The sequence below is a fragment of the Amyelois transitella genome, chromosome 31 (assembly GCF_032362555.1).
Source record: "Amyelois transitella isolate CPQ chromosome 31, ilAmyTran1.1, whole genome shotgun sequence".
Lineage (NCBI taxonomy): Eukaryota > Metazoa > Arthropoda > Insecta > Lepidoptera > Pyralidae > Amyelois > Amyelois transitella.
In genome coordinates this window covers 1,658,829-1,677,930 of record NC_083534.1, presented here as the reverse complement: position 1 = coordinate 1,677,930, position 19,102 = coordinate 1,658,829, and the positions used below count along the sequence as shown (strand labels likewise).

The 19,102-nt window shown below is 35.4% G+C and overlaps 3 protein-coding genes across 4 annotated transcripts; 1 reads left to right on the top strand and 2 right to left on the bottom strand.

Annotated features, from left to right (window-relative positions):
• Nucleotides 1-306: 306 nt before the first annotated feature.
• Nucleotides 307-18,391, top strand: LOC106137523 (zinc finger protein 14 homolog). The gene is made up of 4 exons (XM_013338367.2): nucleotides 307-566; nucleotides 15,291-15,426; nucleotides 16,099-16,203; nucleotides 16,524-18,391. Exons 1-4 carry the CDS (start codon nucleotides 411-413, stop codon nucleotides 17,681-17,683), a joined length of 1,557 nt encoding a protein of 518 aa, XP_013193821.1. The 5' UTR covers nucleotides 307-410; the 3' UTR covers nucleotides 17,684-18,391.
• LOC132903872 (uncharacterized) lies at nucleotides 4,019-10,896 on the bottom strand. 2 transcript variants are annotated; one of them, XM_060953238.1, is made up of 3 exons: nucleotides 10,502-10,896; nucleotides 4,622-9,464; nucleotides 4,019-4,270 (listed from the first exon to the last, which is right to left on the bottom strand). In XM_060953238.1, coding segments are annotated over exons 1-2 (2,016 nt in total). In that variant the 5' UTR covers nucleotides 10,504-10,896; the 3' UTR covers nucleotides 4,019-4,270; nucleotides 4,622-7,450. The 2 variants fall into 2 exon arrangements, with proteins under 2 accessions (XP_060809221.1, XP_060809220.1); XM_060953237.1 differs by lacking the exon at nucleotides 10,502-10,896 and having other exon boundaries at nucleotides 4,622-10,403.
• On the bottom strand, nucleotides 11,584-14,860 carry LOC132903871 (uncharacterized). The gene has a single exon (XM_060953236.1). The coding sequence runs from the start codon at nucleotides 14,702-14,704 to the stop codon at nucleotides 12,062-12,064; it is 2,643 nt and encodes an 880-aa protein (XP_060809219.1). The 5' UTR covers nucleotides 14,705-14,860; the 3' UTR covers nucleotides 11,584-12,061.
• Nucleotides 18,392-19,102: the final 711 nt, after the last annotated feature.

Sequence of the window (19,102 nt, the reverse complement as noted above, 5' to 3'; positions counted from 1 at the left end):
ATGAGAGAAAACATCGTGAGGAAACCTGCACATTCAGGCAACTAAATATGTAACCATGATCTAGTATGAGTGAGTTAGGTTCCCCTGGAAAGGTTACGGAGTTCAAATGTAAAATCCTGAGAAATTTTAGTTTTAAAGACGCAACCTCTTCTCATCGGTTATTTGCTACTCGGCAATAGATGGCGCTGGCCAAACGTTAATCTATTCATACGTGTATGTACCTCTTGATTTCTTTGCCTGAGTTTATAAAAAAAAAACAAAATGTCACTAAAACGTCATACGATAAATGACATTGACATTTTTTTATTGTGTTGTGATGTTGAAGTGGAGAAGATGTTGATTTATTCCAATTACAGCAAAATAATGAGCAATATTGCCTTTATTTGACTGAAACACTGTTTTAGAATAAAATGGAATCAGAAATAATGGTAGAGGCGTTGCCTCTGCTGGGAATATGCAATTTATGTTTAAACGAAGGTGTCGTCAAGAGTATGTTGGTCACACAAAGTTTTCAAGGCAACTATCAAACGTATATAGAAATGCTCTTCAGATGTTTTTCTATAGACGTAAGTATATGAGACTTCCACAACTTCATTCTTGCTTAATAATTCAAATTCAAACTTTTATTTGCATAATATGAGTACAACAAGGTCTTAAATATTATGTATAACAGATCTTCATATTTACCCTTTATAGTAATCGTTCGGCTTCACGTCCTGGTCAATGTTTTTAAATTTTTCAATTTGAATGTTTGTGGCTGTCACTGTCCTTGTATAAGAATAAGCAGTCCATCTAAAACGAGCCCGTAATGAAAAAAGTATACATAAAATTACGCTCCGTTCCTGGAGGGGTAGGCAGATGCTACATCTTTCCACTTACCACAATTCCTGCATACTTTTTTGCCCTTCAGTCGTCGTGTTAATGGGGCCTTCTTCCCAGTACATTTCTGGGATTGTTCCTAATGCATTCCAGAAATGGACTGGGACTCTTTCCCCGTTTGTTTATTGCATAAACACATGCTGTGGGATACAACCCAGATCTGTTTCTACTATTTCTTTTTTTCCTTATTATATGTACTTAATTGTATCCTGTTATGTGTAATAATAAATAAATAAATTAGGCCACAGTCCATTTTACATCTATTTATAAGTCAGGTAATTACGCAAATTATCTCTCTTCTAACCTTGAGGACCCTGTTGACAGAGTAACTCAACCTTATTTGGTGTTATGGTAGTTGTACTGGGTGAAAGATATTGTCTCCTATTTGTCTTTTACGAATAACATTGTAAAGAGATGGAATGAGATTTTTTACATACATTATGTCTTTTTCCTGTCATAGACTACATCTTTCCATACAAAATATACAATTACTTACATACATACATATAATTAAGTCTATACTGCCCAACTAAGCGCAAAAGCGGTAACTCAAAGAAAGCGAGTTTTGAGATAATTGAAGTTATGTAAAAATAGTTATATATATACTTTATGTATAGTTTTTTTTATTTGTTAAATATTATTTATATATTATATAGGGTGTATTTGTTATCACATTAGTTAAATTATCAAAAATGTATAATAATGTACTTTATTCATGAGATACGGTTACACCGCTTAGTAAACTATAGAATTAAAATTGAGATACCGCTTTTTCGTTAGCTCTTCTCAAACATGTGTGTATACAAAAAGGAATGTATTTTCTATCGAATAAAATATGTATTATTTGAAAAAAAAAACAATTAAAGTATATATATAACGTTTTTTTATTATTAAAATTTGAAATTACATAAAAAAATATTTAAAAACAAACGGTTTTTGGAAGGAATTTTATTAGTCAAAAGTAGGGAGTTCTCTCCAAAAGGACATTCTATTTTGTGGTATTATATTTTGAAAAGATTTCAAAATATTTTCTTTTTTGTTTCTTGAAATTCCTTCCGGAGCAGTTTTCTTTTTTGGTGGAGGCAAGACATGACTTTTTAAAATTTTTTTTCCTATAATGCTAGCAGTAATTGCATTTTGATCGAATCCTGTTTTGTAGGTGATATCAAAACTGCCTCTTTTAACTTCAACTTCAACCATTTCGCTGACATATGGACGCGGTTTAATTCGAGACAGTGCATATTGTGTGGTATAATCATCCCAGTCATAAAAGTCTTGCATGTTCATCTCTTTAAGTTTTACATTTTTTCCTGCAGTGCTAACTGCCTGAGAAAAATCTGCGAAATCATAAATTTTGTTTTTCATGCGTTTTATGGACAGCTCTACCCTATGATGGAAACTATCAGCTGACATAAAGGTGTGGCCGGATTCAAAATATTTGATGACAATCTTGTCGGCGTTGATATCCTTAGAATTTATAATATAAATTAAGAAAGAAAAAAACGTCCAGTTTTTGTTCTGGGAGGAACAATTATCAACCCATAGTATGATATTTTTTTTATCCCGATGAAAAATAAAAAATTGATAGTATGCACTTATAATTTCGGCTTTGGAACGTCCAAACAACCCTTCATACCATAGTACAGGAAAAACACTCAAATCTTTTCGGCCTTGACCAGTTGGCACGAAACTTTCGTTGTAAACCACTATCCTATGAGTAAAAATAGCAGTTTTGAACATGTCTATCCTGGGCAGCATGATAACTTTTTGTAAATCAGCAGAATATACAACAGTATCAGTTTCATTTAGCTCACTGTCTAATTTATACTGCTCTCTGGACATGTATGCCCGTTTGTTATGACTTTTCCACTTCGTGCAACCTAGACAGTCTTCTTTAAGGTTTTCTTTGGTATGTGTATCATCGTGTAAACGGAACTCTTCACAGTCCTCACACTCTTCGTGGCCAAGCTTTACAAAAGAAATATTTAATTCTGCGACTACTTCTCGATATTTATCGTAAGATACTTTGCAAGACGGATTTTTTTCTAAAAAGTCTTTATGCATCGCACTGATTGTCAAATCACTGGGTAAGTATAAGCGATTGGGAGCGTGTTCACGCCTGTAATGAGATATACTCGGCTCAAAGCTCATTATATGTTCCTTAATAGGAGTAGATTCAATTTTATTGTGAGGAGTAGCTCCCAGTCTTTTGTCTACTGGTGGTGCAACCGTGTCGTTAGAATTGGCCAAAGCCGTATGTAAAGGTTTGTCATTAGATGATTTGTAGCCCAAAGTTGTCAAAAAGAAGGTTTTACATACTCCATACTTTGTACCGAGCACGTCCTTAAGTGAATAACTGTAGCTTACTTTTTTTCTGTACTCCTCTGATTCAAATCTTGTTACTGTTCTTTGTTTCACAGATTTAGCTGAGGTGTGATGCAGCATATAAGCCTTCCTCTCTTTGTCATTCAAACTCCAGAAGCTCTCATTTATAATTTTTCGCTGCTCTTCCGATATATTTTGGATACACTGCTTTTTGCATGAAGCAGGACAGGGTGGTTTAACGTTATGTTTCTCTCTAATCTCACTTTTTTTCACTTCATTTCTGACTTTGAGAGGTTGGTCGTGTTTTTTTCTTTTCCTAATTGTACCGGCCTTAGTATAAGTTGTAAGATTATGTGTATTTCCATCAGCTATCTCGTTTTGTGTCAGATTCTCGGTGTCCCTAAGATTATCATTTGGTGTCACTTCGTGTCCTTGAGATGAATTCTCAACAGATTTTTCGTATTGAACACTTATCACATTTGAATTATTCCTAAGAGATTCAGAAGTGCAAATAGTATTATCGGAAGCAGTTATCAATATTTTTTCTGTATCATCTTGAAAAATACAGGATCTTTGTTGATCTTCAATAGTATCTGTGATCAAAGGTTCTGGATTACCGCAATTAAAAACATTGTGTATGTTGTGTGTATTAAAACAAAAGCCTGGCGATGATATGTCACTTAAATCATTATGTTCAATAATTGGCACAGTTGTCAATGTAATCAACGAGTTAGGGGATTTGTTGTTATTCCCGATTTCTGTGTTTTGATCATCCTGATGCATAGCGAAATAATCAACGTTTGATCTACACGGACCCGATAAAAAATGTGAATCTTCAAAGTCGAAACCATTTGAGGAAGGAAGAATCGGAGCTAGTAATTGATCAGCACTGTTGAATCTTGAAAATGCGGGATCATCATCTGAATCACTAGTAGGAAAAAAGTCGGGATCGATCGTTTTAATATTACGTTGTAATTGTTTGGATTCCTTAAACTTTTCCCTCAACGCCTTATTTTTTTGTGCTAAAAGCATCATCATTTTCGTATTTCTTTGCGACATGGTTTATCTGTAACAATATTTAATAAGTATAACTGAATTATTTTATTCATCAAAAACGTTTAGTTATCTTTAACAAACATAATACAAATTATATATTTGGGAAATAAATTAAAATATTGCACTTACGTAATGTAAAGTGCAAATCAACTTATTATCATCGGAACAACAATAACCGTATGGCTGGGAAAATATGATTAAAAATAATTTACTTTATGTTCTGGTAGATCAAGGTCAATTTTGCTAAGTACGAATGCGTACGAGGGCGCGCACGCCAACCGCAAGAAAGTTTAACACAAAATTTCTAATTTTGCAATGATTATGGTTACAAAATGCTAAAATAATATTTAATAGGACTTACCTGAATGTCAATGTATGAAGTGACCCCATTAAGCACCTTAATTTACAGTTTTTTTCTCAATTTTGCACAAATATCATGACCTCTTCACAACAAAAACAAACAAGTTATGACACGAATTTGCGAACGAATTTGCCAAGGGCAGGGATAAATCACTGTAAAATGTATTAGAAATTCGATCTTATCCAGTAAAACCATAAGGGCTAATTTAATTTTGCTATTGCAACCGTATCTCACTAATTCAAAACAGTTTGCGTATTATGCAAGCATTAAAATACTAAGCATTATAGCGGTAACTCATTACTGATTTTACTCATCCTACTTACCGCTTATCGGCTAAGCAAAAGTTGTGTATTTATTTAAGAATTTTAGCGATATTTAAATTTGCGGCTGGTTGCCTACGTAATATTAATATACCTCTAACACCCTTAGTGATATATGGTAAAACTGAGATAGAAAAATCTTTCTTAAGGTTTTTTCATACGTTTTGAACAAGATAGTGCTAAATGGCTTAGTCCAGTAGATGCGTATTTTTTAAAGCTATCCGATGGCATAAAAATCAATTTTACGATTTTTTTTGAGATACCGCTTTTGCGCTTAGCAGGGCAGTATTAGGGCATGCAATACCGGAAAGTTATCAATACCGGAATTGAGTTTCGGTACTAGAGACCTAATACCGGAATTCCGGTACTGGTACCGGAATTGGCACCATTTGTTTTTATTCTATAAATCTATACTTATTATAAGATAACATACATAGTGTGTTTAAATAAAAGAACAATCGTCTATTCAGTCTTTTATTTTCTTCTAATATCAAAATTAAATTAAATAAAAATTAAATCAACATTCTTTAAACATACTTGAGATCAAATCAAATAAGACATATTTTAAAAATACGTCTCCGACTCCGTGTCGATCTTATAACTCTAATATCAAAATTAAATCAAATAAAAATTAAGTCAACATTCGTTAAACATAAGTACTTGAGATCAAATCAAATAAGACATATTTTAAAAATACTTCTCCGACTCCTTGTCGATCTTATAACTCTAATATCAAAATTAAATCAAATAAAAATTAAGTCAACATTCGTTAAACATACGTCAATACGGATTTAGATCTGGCCGTAGTACGGAAGATACAGTGTCTGACTTCACTAAATTGGTGGTCTCACAACTAGATTCTAGGAAAAAATGCATTTCCGTATTCCTAGACTTAAAAAATGCATTTGATACGGTGTCGGTACCAATACTTCTGCAAAAGCTCGAACATATAGGAATACGGGGTGCACCTCTAAAACTGTTTTCAGACTACCTACACGATCGGAGACAAAAAGTTAAAGTAGGACAGTTCTTGAGCGAGGATGGGTTGATAACACATGGTGTCCCTCAAGGCAGTGTACTTGGCCCTACTCTTTTTCTCATTTATATAAATAGCTTATGCGAGTTAAATCTGAGAGGAGGTCAGGTGTTCTCCTATGCAGACGACACAGCCATTGTCTTTTCGGGTGACTCTTGGGAAAATGTGTATGAGCTCGCAGAACAAGGACTAAAAACAGCTAACAATTGGTTAAAATCTAACATCCTTACCTTAAATATTTCTAAAACTAATTATATTGCCTTTTCTATTCGTAATGATTCCCAACCACCTGAAAGTTCAACATTAAAGCTTCATGACTGTCGGAGTTCTCAGGAGCCTTGTAGTTGCATGATCATTACCAAAGTAAAAGCTGCAAAGTACCTTGGTGTAGTAATCGATCAGAACATTAATTGGCATTCCCATGTAGAATCTGTAACGGCTAGAGTAAGGAAACTATCCTGGATCTTTAAAAACCTTAGGCACGTAGCTGACATAAAATTATTACGAAAAATTTACATATCTCTTGTTCAATCAATTCTCACATATTGTATCCCAGTATGGGGTTGTACTGGCAAGTCTAAGCTACTAGAACTAGAACGAGCCCAACGGTCATTACTAAAAATAATGTGCTTTAAGCCTTACCGCTATCCAACACACTCTCTGTACACCGAAACTAAAGTACTGACTATTAGGCAACTATATATATTACATTCTGTACTCAAACAACACAAATCAATAAAATTTATAAAAGATAACCTAGTTAACAGAAGACCAAATATAATCATTCACATAGAAACTGTCAATACTGTGTTTGCATCCAACCAAAACTATAAATTGTCTGTCTATTTGTATAAGTTATTGGACAAAAAGGTAGGAATTTACGCTAAAACCCTTTATGATTGTAAATTGGCATTATCATCGTGGTTACAGAACCTAGACTATGACGATACTGAGGCATTGTTAACTCGTGTGGTTTAAAAGAGACATACAAAATATTGTTTTTAGAATAAAACAATTATTTTTGTTATGTTATTTTTAGATAAGGCATTAAGACATCTGGTGAAAGAGCGGGACTCATCAGACACAGGTTTTTTCTAACTTAATTGATGGGTCTCTGCTACCTGTGTATTATGTAATACGTTGATTTAATAAAGAATTTTTGAATTTGAATTTTGAACATAAGTACTTGAGATCAAATAAGACATATTTTAAAAATACTTCTCCGACTCCTTGTCGATCTTATAATTCTGATATCAAAATTAAATTAAATAAAAAATAAATCAACATTCGTTAAACATAATTGAAATCAAATCAAATAAGATTTATTTTAAAAATACGTCTCCGACTCCGTGTCGATCTTATAATTCTAATATCAAAATTAGTAGACAAAAAATAAAAACAATATTTGAACATCTATTTGACAACAAAATCAACAAACATTAAAGATCAAATAGGAACACCTACGTTTTTAGTTTACTTGATTTTGGCCAGTAATCTCTGCTCCTGATAATGTGTTCTTAAGAACAATAGTGCGTGCAACATTTTATCAGAAAGTGAGCTTCGCAGACGGTTACAAAAATAACCGGCGCTCGAAAAGACTCTCTCACTCTCTACACTAGTAGGTAAAATGCACATCAAATATTTATATGCCTCTGTGAGATATATCCCTCGTTGCCCTCCATTATCATATATAGCCTTTTCTATTTGGACGAATCCCAAAAGGTCCAAATTGGTGTTAGAAGACTGATCTTTATTCTTGTTAAATTGTTGACATTTTTCTAGTTCTTTCTCTAGCTGTTCTTGTAATGTCAACGTCAACGATTCCTCAGACCTTTCAAATTGGAGATTAGAGTCACGGCTGTTGCATGAATCATCCGTTGCGAACGCGGCCGTAGTTTTGTATTTAAGCTGACTTAGTAAATTGACGACAATGTCAGATATTTCATTACTATCAGGTTTGGGAAAAGTGTCATTATCTGGTTCCGCAAAAAAATCCTCTGCATCATGCAAATAATGAAGCACACCTGCTAATAAAAGCCTTCTTGCTTTTATACGACTTCGCAAATTCGATGCCAGATTTTTACTTAAAAAAGTGTCCTGTTCATCTAGTTTTTTAAGCATAAACTTTAATGCAGTATCGGCCGTATAGAGCGTCGTTTCACGTCGGCATAAAGACATAACTGTCAGTTTTACCACATTCAAGCTGTGATGGATCTCGTTAAGACACTGGATATCATTCTCCGAAAACGAAATATCTGATTTCCAATCAATTAAAGCTTTCGAAATAGAGTCTTTTAACTTTAAAAATACCCCAATCATATCAGACATGCTCGACCAACGCGTACGACAATCTAGTTGTAACTGTATTTCTTTGCCATGTTGCCGGAGTACATAGTCTCGGAGTGTATCTGCTTTGAGTGGTGATTTTCTTACCGACTTTACCAGGCTTCGAACTTTTGATATAACTTCCGGATATAACTTTACACTAGCACGAGCAGTGGGAATTTCAATTTGAAAACTACTATCATTTGTTGCCAAATCCTCATCGTCTTCGTAAGTGTCGTCACTTTCAAATTCCTCATCAGATGTATGGTGAATAATAGGTATTTGAGATCCAAGTTTGTAAAGAGTATCGATAACAGCCAGTTGAATGCCATGAGCGAGACACAGCTGGTGATATCCTTTGAAATAAGTCCCCATTTTGATCATCACACTTGCCCCGTCAGTGGTTTGACTTATGACGTCGTCATCCACAGAGACTTTGAATTTTGCAAGATGGTCTCGTAATAATTCAAACGCTTTCTGAGCTGGCATTGAACCACTGATCTTGACGAGACCTAGATTTTTAAAATTAAAACCACCGAAACCTTTGCTGTGTAAATTTATGTTCATATAGCGCTTATTACGCAAAGACGTCCATTCATCCAATGTCAACGCAAATCTTTCTCCGGCTGTTTTTAATTCCAATATTTTGGTAATAGTTGCAGCTTTGACTTCTTCAGCTTGAGTAAATATTATTTTTCCTATTGTATTGGATGATTTGGGCAAATCGTATCCACTTTTTTTAAATACATTTCTCAAATCTTGGCTCTCCGTTAGAAATCTAAAGGTACACCCATCTAATGCTGCCATTCGGGACACAACTACCTCTATTGAATCACCGGATCTAAAGAAATCTGTCACGAGTTTTCTCTTTTTTGCGTCTGCTACCGGTAGTTTAGAAGTCCCTGGAGTGATGTCTGGTACACTTATTGATGTAACATTTTCATTATCCTCTTCTGTATTTGTTGTATTTAAATATGGGTGTACTGATCGAAAATGCGTATGTAAACCGGTAGTAGAACCACCGCTAATTTTTAATATTTTGTGACAAGTTTTGCACTTTGCGCTTTGACCATCACTTGCACGAAGAAAATGATTCCAGATATTAGTGGTTGTTCTCTTGTTAGAGAATTCAAAGTATTGAACTTTTTTATTCAAAGTCGACCTAAAACAATAAAAAAAATGCATTTATGATTTTGACATAACAAATATCCAGTTGAATTATTGTTCATTTTTATTTTAAAGCGACCGACCCCGGCTTCGCAAGGATCCATGTTATATACAACCTTCTTCTTGAATCTAAATCCGTTGCGCAGTTTTTAAGATCTAAGCATACATAGGGACAGACAGACAGCGGAATGCGACTTTGTTTTATACTAAGTAGTAATTACAAACTTTATGCACAATAACACAAAAACCATCAGAATTCTATACCAGTTTGCCTTGGGGTGATGTGATCTGCATCACCCCTAGGAGGTTAAGGAAGTAGTTGCATTAAGCTAGCTTAAGACAAGCTAAAGCATGATATAGGTATATTATGAACAATAATACTATGACATATCGCTCAACGTTATTGGTCATTTCTGGACTCCCTCTTTATATTGAAACTCAAATCTCTTGTATAAAAAGTCTATGTACTTACTATTTTATTACATACCGGTTGACATTTAACCAATTAGCTTTAATTTGTCTACACACTCAGTCCGCCATCCTGAAAAACACAATTTGCTGTTCCGTACGAAATCAAATACCTACCGGGAGCAAAATGTACAGAACATCTGATTTCTTTTTCTCGATTTCGCAGTTGGCCGCTTAGGTTTTTCAGGATAGTGGGCTGAGTATGTAGACAAAGTAAAACTAATTGGTTAACTTATTGGTTAATTGGTTATATATAGTCAACCTGTATATAACCTTCGAGATTATACAATAGAAAATCATGACAGTTTTTGTTAAGTACCTAATTTATTTAAACTTAACTATAAGCTATAATTTTTAGCATAAATAAAAAATTTGGCCGCCATTTTATCAATAAAGACGCAAAAGAAACAAATGAATGAAAGCGCGGGCGACGGTGCGGTGCCCATTGGCGAACTGTTTATTTACTTTCCAGTAACTACCCAAAATGACTTATACAGAATTAAAATAATTGATAACATAAAATATTCGCTTTCCAGATATGCAACAAGATTTAAAAGTACTTACATTGTATATTAACAGTCGCGTGAAGCCGCGCACTACACCGCATACGTGCACACTCGCTATAGATGTTTAGGCGACTGCAATGAATGCTGCGCGGGGACCGGGGAGCGCTTGCCGCGTCGCGGCTCGCGGCTTGCGTTCGGTTCGGAATAGTTCGGATTAAGCCGAGCCGTATCTATGTCGCAGCTCACAGCCGTTTAAATAACAGCCTAGCCTCTTTACCAAACAGCGCCGTTCAACTAGCGGCTGATTATATTATTATTGTGTAATATAGTGTAATTTTTAATTATTATTATTATTTTTTTTTAATACCGGTATTACGGTATTTGTCCCTTCAGTTCCGGTGTTGAAATATCGAAAAAATCTGTCCGGGATACCGGAATTACGATATTCCGGAATTCCGGTATGCATGCCCTAGGCAGTATATCCCTTGTGGGGTAGACAGAGCCAACAGTCTTGAAAAGACTGAAATGACATGCTCAGCTCAATGATAGAATTCAGATTCATATAGTAATAGGTTGCTAGCCTTGTGGACCACAATGTTTTTAGTTGTGCCCGCTTCCTCGCCTGCTTGTTAATTGCACATGTTAATTGTGATGTATCCATATATAATAAGATTACTCTTTTATTTGTTTATGCGCCCGAACACAAGCTGGCAACATTAAAAAAAGGACTCTTCCTTCTTGTTTACCTCTTCCACGTAAGAGTAAGGTAAAACACCCAATTATCGACACTTTAGCGACGCTCACTAACAATATCTACCATTACTTTGGTTTTTGTGACATTCTGTGGTACTTTGAGGTATTGAGTAAAACGTCAGGGTGTATTTTATAATATTATAAAGTAAAAATAAGCGTCAAGTTACATAATAAAGAAATATATCAAATAAAAAAAAAAGCTGTCGTTTTTCCAATAATCGACTGTAGAGTTCCATTTATCTACACCCACTGTTCGACATATTCCAGTTATCGTCACCCAATAATCAACCTATTTCTAATACACATAGCCAAAAATATCTGTAAAGCCTTTTTTCTAGCTTTAAAAATGTAAGAATAATATTAGGAAATTATATGATGTAGAAATTAAAATTAAGTTTTAAAAAATCAGTCATTTAATAATTGTGAAAACATAATGATATGTTTAGTACAATTTATAATTATTTAACATAATTTCAGCTTAGCTGACAATTTTTACTATTAGAAGTATTAGGTATCATCGCCTCAAATGTTAAACATTCGTAAATAAAACATAAAGTTCTTCTTAATATTATTTGACAATTAGTAACAACAGTTTAACTTTTCCTTAAAAACAATGGCAACTTTTAATCACAGACTTGCTATAACTTACTAAGTAAGTACCTTCTTAATAATAATCAGTCTATATTAAGAGATCTTGCCAATAGCAATTAAAGCAAAACTTATATCTAAATTAAATCACAAATTGTTATATTAGTACTTATTTAAGTAGCCTTATAAAACTAAGTTCTTGATGGCTTGAAATTCTTTAAAAATCTTAAAAACAAAATATTCAAAAAGTCTTATTCCTCTTTAAATATAATAAAAGTTAAATAGCAAAAGGTAGATATTTTTTCATTTCGGGTATCGTATAGAAACCCCTTTTATTGCACAGCACTGGTGGGGATATTGCCTCAATGATGTCAGACTTTTCATAAAAGATTTTATCTTTTTTTTCCGGCCACTTGTATGTGTTTCCCACTGAAAAGGTCATTGTACTAATTTCAAATCTATTTCCACGAATACCTTCTATTACGCCTGGGAAGTATTTCCCTTCATACCTTATTATGACATAGTTTCCAATGGAATATTTTCTAGATTTCTTAGAAAATCTGATCAGTGGCACATCTTCGGATTGAGTCGAGCTCTCAGATTTTTCATGTTCTGTTTTTTCTGCATCTATTTGCATATCTAAGCTGTCTTCACTTTCTGCATAATGCACTTCAATGTCCGTATTATCTGAAGATGTGTCATCTGGTTTAGATTTTTTTATCTTTTTCCCTTCCTTGGTTTTAATTTCTTTCTCCATCTGTCGTTTCTTTTTTCCTTCCGTCTCTCTCAGTTTTAATAGTCTTCTTTCTTCTCTTTCTTTGGCTTTAATTTCTTTTTGTTTCTCTTTTTCTTTTTTTTCAATGTCTTTCCTTTCATTATATTCCCTCCATGGTTTACTTGTTATAACAAAAGGAATTTTTTCCTTCAGTTTTCTTTTTTTTCCTTTGTTTTCATCTTCTCCTGGCCAAAATAAATTTCGCTTAAATGGTGATGGAATAATATATGTACTTTCTCCTTTCTTTTGAATAAATTTTGTTGTCCCAGGTATTGCCAGCTCTTTCAAAGGTGTCTTTTTTATGGAACTTTGGTTAATTTTTGATGTCTCAGGTCTTGTCAGCTCTTTCACGGGTGTCTTTTCTGCAGAACTTTGGCCGATTTGAGAATTCCCAGGTCTTGTCAATTCTTTTGAAGGTGTTATTTTTGTGGCAATATCAAACATAAACGTATAAGAACAGAAAGTTGAAGTTGTTGGAATAGGATCATTTAAGTTAGAACTTGGGCTAGCGACAGTCAATGAATTATCCAGTATTTCTCTAGATTTTGGAGCGTCATTTGGGGTGCAAGTGGATGTGGTTGCGTCATATCCTGCATTAGATAGAGTAATATGTGGTAAATAGTCATGATCTAGTTGTATGTCAAATTGATATTGTACATCTGTATCTGCATTTGTAGCAGAAAGAGATTCTGCAGGATTGATTTCATTAGGATTTGGTATTTCAACGAGGGTCTGGGGTGAAGTAGATTGCTCATTAACGTGACCTGAAAGTTCAATAGCTTGCTTATTACTAGCCCATATTATGTAGAGCGATAGGTCTTCTTCATTTAAGTGAATGTTTAAATTTTGTCTGTCTTTATAGTAAAGGTCATTAAATATCTGCAACTTTTCCTTCTGTAGCTTCGCCACTATTTCTTTTTCTAGATAATCAAAAAACAATATTTGTTCTGACGAAGCCTCCTTCTTGTTGCGAGACTTTATTTTGGAGAGATCGACGTAGTCAGGGCCAAAGGGATACAATCCACCAGCGCGGAATCCATTTTTAACAGAACTCTCTGTTATTGATTCCAACGCTGTCTTAAGAACAGGGGCAAAATCTTCTCTTTTTAAATTCATTCCTAAATGTTTTAATTTCCAATCCTTGACAGCTTTATTCCAATATATTTTCAATGGCCTGAAAATAGCTAGGTCCATTGGCTGAAGGATATGTGTGCTATTTGGATATAATGCCACGATTTCTATGCCATTTTGAGCACAAAAGTTCGATAGGTGTAATGTCAAGTGAGATCTATGGCCATCCAAAAAAAACAAGACGGGTTTTGGTATATTTTGCTGTAATAACCATGGATTAAAAATGTTGGCAATGTATTCAAAAAATGTACTACTACACATCCAGCCACTCGGAGATCGTCCCATAGCCCAATCTTCTGGAAATTTGGATGAAATTGTGGATGGAATTCTTTCATAAGAAAAAACTACCATTGGAGGTGCTAATTGTCCAGCGGCATTTCCGGTAATTAGTACCGTCAAGTTATCTTTTTCATCTCCAGAAGATTGGTAGACGTGCTTATCACCTTTTTTTGCTAAAACTTTTCCGGCTTTGGGTGATAAATAAAAAGCACTTTCGTCTCCGTTAAAAATTCGCGACGGATCTTCTAATATCTCTCTAAGGTTGTTTTCCTGAAGATAAGAGCTCACTTCCCCAAACCAACGTTTTATACCTTCTTCTGTAACGGCATCTCGTGCTGTGGTCAAATTTTGGGCCGTTCTCTCAGACAATGAAGGATGTCTCTTAAGAAATAGATTGTACCATTTCTTACCGGGTCTATTGTCGGTAAAGGGAGTAGTCTTTTTTTGGTCAACGATGATACGTTGCACGCTATCAAGCAACTCATCTCTAGTAATAGGAATGTGTCGTTCAGCCATGTCCAGTATCCATTTTTCTAAAATAGCTTCCTCTTCTGTTGACAAATATGTACTAGGGCCCATAGAACATTCAATTGGAGTTTTACCGGAAATTTTATCATGTAAGGTGATCCTGGGAACACCAAACTTTTTCGCTGCCGTTGAAATTTTTTCACCTTCACGGACGGCTGTAATAGCCTGCGCCATTTGTAACGGCGTATAAGATTTTTTGGGTGCCATTCCTGCAAACAAAATACTGATGTCGATTACTGGTATATATGGAATTTCCAATCATCGACACAGCTGTCGAATATTGGAAGCAATATTTCGATTTTAATGTTATAACTATTTTTAAAAAGCGCAAAAATAACTTAGCAAAAGGATTAATTAAAATGCTCAAGTAAAAAAAAAAATAAGTTTATTTTTTTTTTTACTTGAGTTAAAAAATTATTATAGTTAAAAAAAATAAGGCCACTCCGCCAGTCGATGTATCGCTCTACACCATTTTATTAAAAATGGCCGCATGACGTATATGTCATGGGCGATGACATCTTATAATCCTTGTCTATGAGTTATCCTTGAAATGCGTTCGGAAATGCTAAAGAAACTCTTATTTTTTAAAAATTACTTTTTTATTGTCGAGGAATGGTGCTCTGTCGGGCTTTGGGTGTTTTACCTTAGTCTTTCCACTGTCTTTTATAAAATTGTTTTATTATATTTTTCGGTCACAATAAAGGCAGTGCGGTATTTAAAGTTTTATTTTATTGTTCAGGACGGCCCCGGGACTCACGAATTTGTAACGAAATGTCTCATGTTAATGTTCCAGGTGTTATTGCTACCGCTCGGTGATACAAAGAGGCTGATCTGCGACCTGTGCATTGGGAAGCTGCAAGACTCATTGTCATTCAAGGAACAGGTTGAAGCTGCTCTGGAAAATTTGCAGACCATTGTTCAAACTCAAAGTAAGTATATACTACATACATATAATCACATCTTTATTCTTTATTTGACGGCCTCCGTGGCGCAGCGGTAGTGCGCTTGTCTGTGACATCGGAGGTCCCGGGTTCGAATTCCGGTCAGGGCATGATGAGAAACGAACTTTCTCTGATTGGTCTGGGTATTGGATGTTTATCTATATAAGTATTTATTATAAAATATAGTATCGTTGAGTTAGTATCTCGTAACACAAGTTTCGAACTTACTTCGAGGCTAACTCAATCTGTGTAATTTGTCCCATATATATTTATTTATTTATCCTTTATGGTGTAGACAGAGCCAATAACCACGGAAAAGACTTGAAGGCCCGACTCAACTGTATTGCTTAATGATGGAATTGTGATTCAAATAGTGACAGTCTGCCTAATCGCCTCAAAGAATAATGCCAAGTTTATGAGCCTTTCCCTTGGCCGTACTGGTACATACATACATATAATCACGTCTATATCCCTTGCGGGCTAGACAGAGCCAACAGTCTTGTAAAGACTGATAGGCCACGTTCAGCTGTACAGTGGTCTTATTCTAAAATACCCAGAACCACAACTAACCGACATTGTGTCAATTTATCTTGTTTTTTTTTGTGCAATTTTTAATTTTCCTCCCTATCCCTCTAATTTGAACTCTGTTTGTTTTCACAGAGATCATTAAGCAGGATGTGTCTCAGACGGAAGTGAAGAAGGAGTCCTCAGCCGACGAGGCTGATAATGAGCTGGACGGCCATTTCTGCGAAGAGGATGATATGGGTATGTTACCGTATTCTTAACTAGAGTATAGTACTACCAAATCTTCCCCTTGGCTTTAGTAGGCTGCATTATCACCAGAGTTTGGATTTATGATCGAATTGAGATTCATATAATGACAGGTTGCTAGCCCATCGCCTAAATGAAGAATCCCAAGTTTATAAGCCTATCTCTTAGTCGCCTTTTACAACATCCATGGGAAAGAGACGGAGTGGTCCTATTATAAAGTGCCAGATACCACTCGGAAAATTTTTATACTTACACTTATTTAATTTTTCATTTCAAGAATTTCAAGTAATAATGTATCTATATTTGTGTTACAGCCCTGACAGAGTTCAAAATCAAAGTGGAGCCTAAAGAGGAGGTGAAGAAAGCCAAGAGGTCAGTGACCAAGTCCAAAATGAAGTACTCAATCAAGAAATCAGACTTACACGACACCGACGCCATGATACAATCCGGATTGTTCCCGTTCAAAATCAAGAAGAACGGAGCCTTCTCATGCGCGGTGTGCCCAGAGATATCAACGAATTTAGACGACATAAGAAAACATATAGGCCAACACAACCGCACCAACATACATGTAGCATTCAAGAAGATGATGTTTTCAAACGCGCAGAGATTTTACAGGTACGAGAACAAATTGCGGTGCAAGATCTGCACAATTGATATTTGCAACTACGAAGACTTAAAACAACATTTGGAGAATTGCAGCCAGTTGAATTATAATAAGAAATGGAATAATCTGCCGTTCAAACTCGAGAAAGACCAGCTGGACTGTCCGATTTGCAAGAAAACATTTCTTAACTATGTCAATTTGAACACACACATGAACGTTCATTATCCGAATTATATATGTGAGAATTGTGGCAAAGCGTTCGCTTCGAAAGCCCGTTTGAGGGGGCACATGAGGACGCACGAGGTTGGTACGTTCCCGTGTAGACATTGCGACGCTGTCTTCGACAGAGTCACGAAGAGAGAGAATCACGTGTCTAAAGAACATAAGTCCGGGGTGCGTTATGCTTGTAAGAGATGTAACATATCACTCACGTCGTTCTACGCCAGACAGAAGCATCTAGCCGAAGTGCACAATGAAGAACTTAAACGGTACAAGTGCAAAGCTTGTACGCAGAGCTACATCACACCGGGACACTTGTCGAGTCATGTGAGAAGAGACCATTTACACGAGCGGAATCATAAGTGTGATAAGTGCGATTTAGCGTTTTACACTAAGAATGCTTTGAAAATGCATATGATTAAACACGATGGGGAACGAATACACTCCTGTCCGATATGTCAGAAGTCTTACCAGCGAAAGAAGACGTTGAGAGAACATATGAGAATACATAACAATGATAAAAGGTTTGTCTGTCCCGTTTGTGGCAGAGCGTTCACCCAAAAATGTACTTTGAAGGGACACCTTAAGGTTCACGATAGAAAGCTAGATTTGGATGAGAGGATCATTCAGCCTTTACATTCTATATAAGTGTGTGTTTGTTAAGTGTATAGGTTAATATATTAAGGAGAGTATTTTAAGAGAGAGTGTCATTTTGTTGCACCATTTAAAAGGTTCAAATTCTATAGTCTTTTTCTCATACGACCACGGGTTCATCAATTTGCTATGTAAACCGGGTTTTGTGAGGAGCTTCAGCCCCGTGGCAATTTCCAGAAAAAAAATTAGGTCTATTTTATCTTTGTTCCAAATTTCATCAAAATTTGAAGAAATATCACTTTCAAAGAAGCGTATTTGTAATAAATTATTGTTTTGTAATAAATTAATTTCAAAATTAATAATTTCAAAATTAGTAATGTCATATTTATGTCATGTATGTTTCATTTCTCTGTTTATTTTAAAATATTCTATTGTTAGTAAATTTTATTTGTATCATTGCCTAAATGGCTATTTTTACGGTTTGTGCAATAATATACAAGGAGAGTGGATGGAAAGGAATATACCTTGATCAAATTAAGGACGTACTGACAACAGGTCAGGTCAAGAGTACCCGAAACCGCCAAGCTTGCATGGAGAGTTATGAATGTGGATGAAGCGAAAGAAGTATGCAGAGATCGTAGCAAGAGGAAAGATGTAGTCTCTGCCTACCCCTCCGGGAATAAGGCAAGATTTTATGTATGTATTTTGTGCAATAAAGACAAAATCTTCCATTTTTTAAATGCAATAAAGTTATTTGAAGTACGTAATGTGTTTTATTTTGGGGTCCTTAAAGGTTCCAGTGTCGTGTGGTTGCCGGCACATTAGATTAGGACCACGCCCTCTCTTTTTCCCTGAAGGTAGTAAAAGGCGACTAAGTAAATAGGCGCATTCATCTAGTGCAGCTTTTACTGTGATCCAATATGAGTAAGGTTCCCCTCCAAATATTCCGAAGGTCAAACGGGAGTCGCTTCTTATGACAACCTGACTCGCTTATTCAGGGTTCATGGCAAAGAACCTAGTCCCTTCTACAGAGAGTAAAGCCCGGAAAGATATTAACTCAACGATATTGTACTAACAAGAGATATTAACTCAACGATAATATACCTACTAGGTACTTTATTTTTATACTTAGGAAGATAAACATTTAAGACACAGTTCAATCAGAAAAAAATCTCTTTCTGACCGGGGAGCGAATCCGGACACATTATAGGTATATTAATATCTGCGACTACGCATATGCAGCGCCGTATAATTACGCAGATATAGATACAAGGAGAGTGTGGAGGGAAAGGTCGGAGTGGGAAGACCTAGACGAACGTACCTTGATCAAATTAAGGACGTACTGTCAACAGGTCAGATCAAGAGTATCCGAAACCGCCGAGCTTGCATGAAGAGAGTCAAAACGCCGTTGCGCATAAACGCACCGGTTCAAATCCCACCGCGGCCATGTACCAATGACTATTTTCGAAGTTA